At 39.1% G+C, this 5,873-nt stretch overlaps 1 protein-coding gene across 1 annotated transcript in view; it reads right to left on the bottom strand.

Moving 5' to 3' along the window:
• Positions 1-924: 924 nt before the first annotated feature.
• The window catches only part of TMEM254 (transmembrane protein 254), an 11,493-nt gene continuing 6,544 nt past the window's right edge, over positions 925-5,873 (bottom strand). The window contains exon 4 of the mRNA XM_007938641.2: positions 925-1,045. Coding sequence (XP_007936832.2) covers positions 925-1,045 — 121 coding nt within the window. The remainder of the gene's footprint in view (positions 1,046-5,873) is intronic.

Here is a 5,873-nt window from a genome sequence, read left to right as displayed (position 1 = left end):
CCCCCAGACACCCCCTCATCTTCCTTCTTTCTCTGGAGGTTAAGAGCTCAGATCTTCCTCACAGGTGCCTAATGAATGTCTATGGAATTGATGTATTGTGGAAGGGATGCTCTATTTTAGTACAGAAAAATGGAAAATTTTTTGAGAAAGGAAAGATGGTGGAAATGAGGTAAGTGTTCTAATCAGAAGGCAGAAGCCAATAGGCAAATTCATTTTGTAGGGGACTAGCAGAAAGCTGAGATTAGCTAAAAATTAGAACTTTGCTTAAGTAGTAGTCAGAGTGATAAAGTTGGAAAATTAAGACAGTGTCATGGAAGTATCAGGTTAAGGTGTGTCTGGCCTTTATTTTGTAGGCCAGGAGGAACACCTGAATGTGTGAGGGCAAGACAGTTCCAACTTGCATGAGTTTGAAAAGATTAATTTTGTGGTGTAGTGAAGTGCAGAAAACTGAGAAATTAGGAGGCTGCTGCCATGGTCCAGGTGCTAAGAAAGAACCTGGACAAGAGTTGCTGCAGTGGGAATGGGAAATATGTCCTGACATGACAGAAGAACTTGTCCACCCGGCCCAGTGGTATACTAAAGAGGAAAGCATCCAAAGCAATCGCTAAGTTCTTAGCTCAGATGATGGGGAGAGCACTAACACAGTCAAGGTCTTCAAGAAGATAGCCTGAAGCACTGTGCCAAAGAGTTTACTTTGGAACTGAGAAGCAAAAATCTTCCCCTACTTCTCTCAAGTAGAAAGTGGTCTACTCAAACTCTACCACAGCATACAAAAGAAACATGACTAACTAGAGGGTTTCAAACAGCTTTGAAGAAGAGAAACTTTCTACAAAGTAGAAAGATTGAGTAAATACCGCACCATCCCACCCACCACCAAAAAAGATGGGGTTGAATGTCAAAGTATAAAGTTTTTAAATGGCTTCTTTAAATCTGCTTTTGGCGCTTTGCTCTGTAAGCAATCAAGATGGAGAGAGATGCTATTCCAAAGAGCAAAGTCTGCATGAACCAGAGTAGCTGAGCCCGACCATTTGTGATGCCTTCAGACCTAGAAAGAAAAAAGAGAGTCAAATTTAAATACCAGAATTTTAATATTGTGGTTGAACAGGAACAACTGTCTTCTATTTTTAAAAACATATTCCTTTAATCTAGGAGCTCTGGTGGTGTAGTGTCTAAGGCATCTAACTGCTAATCAGAAGGCGGGCAGTTCAAATCCACCAGCCACTCCTCAGAAGGAAAATAAGGCAATCTACTTCCATGGTGATACCGCCTCAGAAACCCAAGGAGGGGTCGCTATGAGTTGGATCCAACTTGACGGCACTGTATTTTTTTTTTTTTTTGGTTTATTCTTTTAATCTTTCACATAGGTTTATTTTACAATTTTTCTCTGGCTTCTACACTTAAATGGTTAGTTCATTTATTTTATCTTTCTGGTTTTTGGATATATGCATTTAAAATGGTAGTCTTCACTCAAAACCAATCTTACTACCGCCCAGAGCACCTGTGTTATGAAAGTGCTCGTCATGTGATTCAACATGCAGAAATGGTTAAGAAGTACTCGTGTAATGTCAGAGCAAATGTTGGGAAGACAGACGAGGTGTGAATCCTAGCTTGGCCACTGACTAGGCTGTCACCTTGGGCAAGTCACTCACATCTTTCTCAGAATCAGTTTTCTCCACAGGAGTAATAATGACTATCTCACCAAGTTCTGAGATGATTTATAATATATACAAAGTACTTGGTAAAGCCTGCCACATGGTATATAAACACTTGCTTATATAGTCTTTCAAATTAAACTGCCTAAAACAAAGTCAAAGTCCCAGAGAGCCAAAGCACAACCTTCAGTATATCCCACCTGACTTTGAAGTAGTGAACATGAATGACTGAAGATCACACAAATTGTGGAGTGACAAAGATATCATACATGAAAGAAGCAAAAGGTCATTAAAAAGACAAAAAAGAAAAGATCAAATTGGATGTGAAAAGAGACTCTGAAATTTGCTCTTGAATGGAAAGTAACTAAACCAAATGGAAGAAATGATGAAGTAAAAGAGCTAAGAGATGATTTCAAAAGGTGGCTATAGAAGGCAAAGTAAAGTAGTATGATGAAATGTACGAAGATCTAGAATTAGAAAACCAAAAGGAAAGAACACAATAAAAATTTCTCAAGCTGAAAGAATTGAAGGAAAAATTCAAGCCTTAAGTTGCAATCCTGAAAAATTCTATGGGCAAACAACATAGGAAGCATCAAAAGAAGATGAAAACCATCTAGAGTGCTGCTACTGGTCTTTCCCCGCCTGGAGCAAAGAAAATCAAAGCCACCTGGAAACAATTAGTTCAAAGGAGCAATGGACCTCGCAAACCCAGCCTCCACAACCCTGAGACTTGAAGAACTAGATGATGCTTGGTTACCACTGCTGACCACTCTGAAAGGAACCACAGGAGGAGGTCCTGGATAGAGTGGGTGAAAAATGTGGAACAAACACGAAATAATTTCTAAAAAAAGGACCAGGCTTATTGGTCTAGTAGAGATGGTAGGACCCCGAAGACTATGGAAGGCAGGTAAGGGTGGGAAAGAAGGATGAATGGAAATGGTAAACACAAGAGGAAGTAGAAAGAATGCTGTTGTGTTACTGCAGGGCTTACAATCAACATCACAAAACAAAATGTGTATGAATTATTTAATCGAAAACAGTTTTCTCTGTAAACTTTCACCAAAATCACAATAAAAAGTTAAAAAAAAAAAAAAAGCCAAAAACCTACAAATAAGTTAAAAAAAAAAAAAAAAGGCCACAACCCATTAGAAATATTAGTGAGGGTATTGGGAAATGGTGTCATATACTTTTGGTGGGAGTGTAAATTAGTCCCAAAGGTCTCAAAGCAGTATGACAAGAAATAAATTTAAAATATTTAGTTTTTAATCCCAAAATTCCAGATCTAGGAATTTATTCTAAGCACAGAAAGAGCCACATGGGTCAAGATGTATGAAATTCATTTCATTACAGCACTGCTTATAACAGTAAAAAAAAAGCAAGAGACTTAGAAGCCCATCAGAAGGAGGACTTGTTAAATATATTAAGGCACATCCATATAATCAAATACTGTGCATCGATAATAGGACTGAAGTTAAATACATGTATTCTGTAGTGATACTGCCTCAGAAACCCAAGGAGGGGTCGCTATGAGTTGGGGCCGACTCGACGGCACATAACAACAATTACATGTATTGACATGAAAAACAGGTATATGTGACAGTGGGAAAAAAAGTTATAGAACAATGAGATTTCATGTCACCCCAGCACTGACAGCAAGGTTCAATGAGACAGAAAAATAAATGCTGGTGGGGGTCTGAAGAGATTGGGACTCTCATACACTGCTGGTGGGACTGTGAGGTAATACAACCACCACAGAAAGCAGTATGGTGATTCCTTAGAAAGCTGGAATTGGAGATACCATTTGACCCAACAATCCCATTATTAGATATATATCCTAGAGAAGTGAGAGCCAGGACAAGAACAGATATATGCACACCCATGTCCATCACAGCACTATTTACAATAGCAAAAAGATGGAAACAACCTACATGCCCATCAACAGAAGAATGGGTAACCAAACTATGGTACATACACATAATGGAATACTATGCAGGCACTTGACTGCTCACCAGAAGGTTGACAGTTCAAACCCACCAGCCACTCCTCGGAAGGAAGGTTGGGCAATCCTACTTCTGTAGTGATACTGCCTTGGAAACCCAAGGAGGGGTCGCTATGAGTCGGGGCCAACTCAACGGCAAACAAAAACAACAACAATGCAGCACTAAAGAATAATGTAGAGTCAGCAAAGCACCACATACATGGATGAACTTGGAGGACATTATGCTGAGTGAAATAAGTCTAGCACAGAGTGACAAATATCGTATTAGTTCATTATTGTAAAAAGTCAAGGAAAGGGTTATATATGGAAGGAAACTCTCTTTCTTTGTTGCCAGGGGTGGGAGGGGAGCGGAGGGAACACTGCAAAAAAATAAAAGAATGTATTGACCCATGGGGGGGAAAACGTTATAGAAGAGCTTATGTGTATATGTGTGTGTGTGTATTTATAATTGTAAATGCATAAAATGGTCTCTGAGATACAAACTTAACTCTTAACAGTGACTATCTTTGGGATTATGGCAGACTCTCACTCTCCATTTTATATGCTTTTACATTTTAGCATAAAATATGTAACATTTAACAACAAATATTATAATTTGTATTATTTTTGAAATTAACAAAACAATGAAAACTTTCCATTTTGGAAAATAAATTCATGTAATACTAGAAATGTATAAGATACTTAGCAAAGGAAAGGAATTTAAGAATGAGCCTGACAGCCTGTCCGATAGAGCCTGGTGAGACCCCTGAGACTATGGCCCCTAGTTTCCCCTCAGGCCTAGAACTGAACTCACTCCTGTGGCTTCCAGCCAAAAAACCGACAGGTACATAGGATATTTACATCAAGCAGATACATTCCCTGGAGCAATCAATCTTAGGAGAACAGAAGGGCAGTGTGTGCACAAGGAAATGGCTGAGGAAGGGGGTAGTGCATGTGAGGGAAGGACACAGGAAAGAGGTAACTATGGGGAGGAAGTGGGAAGAGAGCTGTTACACTGTGGGGAATTACAATCAATGTCGTGGAACAAAATATGCATGAACTGCTCTATGGAAAAGGAATTTGCTCTGTAAACTTTCACCCAAATCACAATGAAAAAAAAAGAATGAGCCTACCGTCCTGAGCAGCAGGCCCACTAAAGGCAGTGCTTGTTTCTGCATTCTGCAGCGGAACGAATGGTGGCGGCCGCGCCAGCCCAGGAGGATGCTCCTGGGGCCCTCACCACCTCTTCTCTCCACACCCTTATCTGCAGTTTCAGCTTCTTTTGTCTTTTTAAATGGCTTTCTTAATTTAATCAATGTCTCCCTTAACAATTCCTCTCAGATTCAGGTAGACTGAAGACCTACTTTGCTAGTGAGTATGTTTTCACCTGCCCTAGGAAAAAGTCCTTTCTGATACCTGAAAAATGTCCCAACTCTCTGTTTGATTATGGAAGGCTACCTGGTCACAGGGTACCTCCGCATGCCAAGAACTACTGCCCTGTTTCTACTTTCTGATCAAATCTACTCAACATGTGAACTGTGGCAGACCTGAAAAACCTGTCTGAGGCTGCCTAGCAAACCGGGGAACACACAGAGCAAAGATCTAGTTTCCTAACTAAGAGAGTAAGAGCCATGAATCGTGAATGGAAAGCTCCAGAATACAAAACATTGAAGTGCACTTCAAAGAAAACTCATTCTGAAATTTTTGTTGAAATATTATCATGTCACAAGAGATACCATAAGGGGTCTTTCAAAGAACATTTCAACCTACTTTTATAAACAAAGCAAATTAAAATGACCAATACCATTTTTAACCAATCAAAATAACAGACTTAGGTTTTTCTTTAATTCTCCCAAAACAGTACTCTCATAGAATACTAGTGAAAATATGAAATGTTAGAACCCTATGAAAAACAATTATTCAGTATCAAGGGCTTTAAAACTGTTCCTACTCTTTCACTTAGTAATTCTACATCCGAGAATTTAGTCTCAGGAAGCAAATCAGAAACATGTAAGTTGTATCTAAAAAAAGCAATTACAACGTTACTTATAATAGTGAAAAATGGTAAAAAAAAAAAAAAATTATAGGTTCATTTAAGGAGTTACTCCAGTAAATTGGAAGATCCAATTAGAAAAACAATATAAAGTGCCTAAGGCATTTGACTGCTAACCAGAAGAATGGCAGTTCAAACCCACCAGCCACTCCTTAGAAGGAAGATTGGGCAATCTACTTCCGTAGAGATA

This window comes from Orycteropus afer, unplaced genomic scaffold, assembly GCF_000298275.1.
Source record: "Orycteropus afer afer isolate SDZICR_OR568_19922 unplaced genomic scaffold, OryAfe1.0 scaffold00052, whole genome shotgun sequence".
NCBI lineage: Eukaryota > Metazoa > Chordata > Mammalia > Tubulidentata > Orycteropodidae > Orycteropus > Orycteropus afer.
The sequence above is the reverse complement of the archived record's forward strand: the minus strand, read 5'-3'. Positions and strand labels throughout refer to the sequence as shown.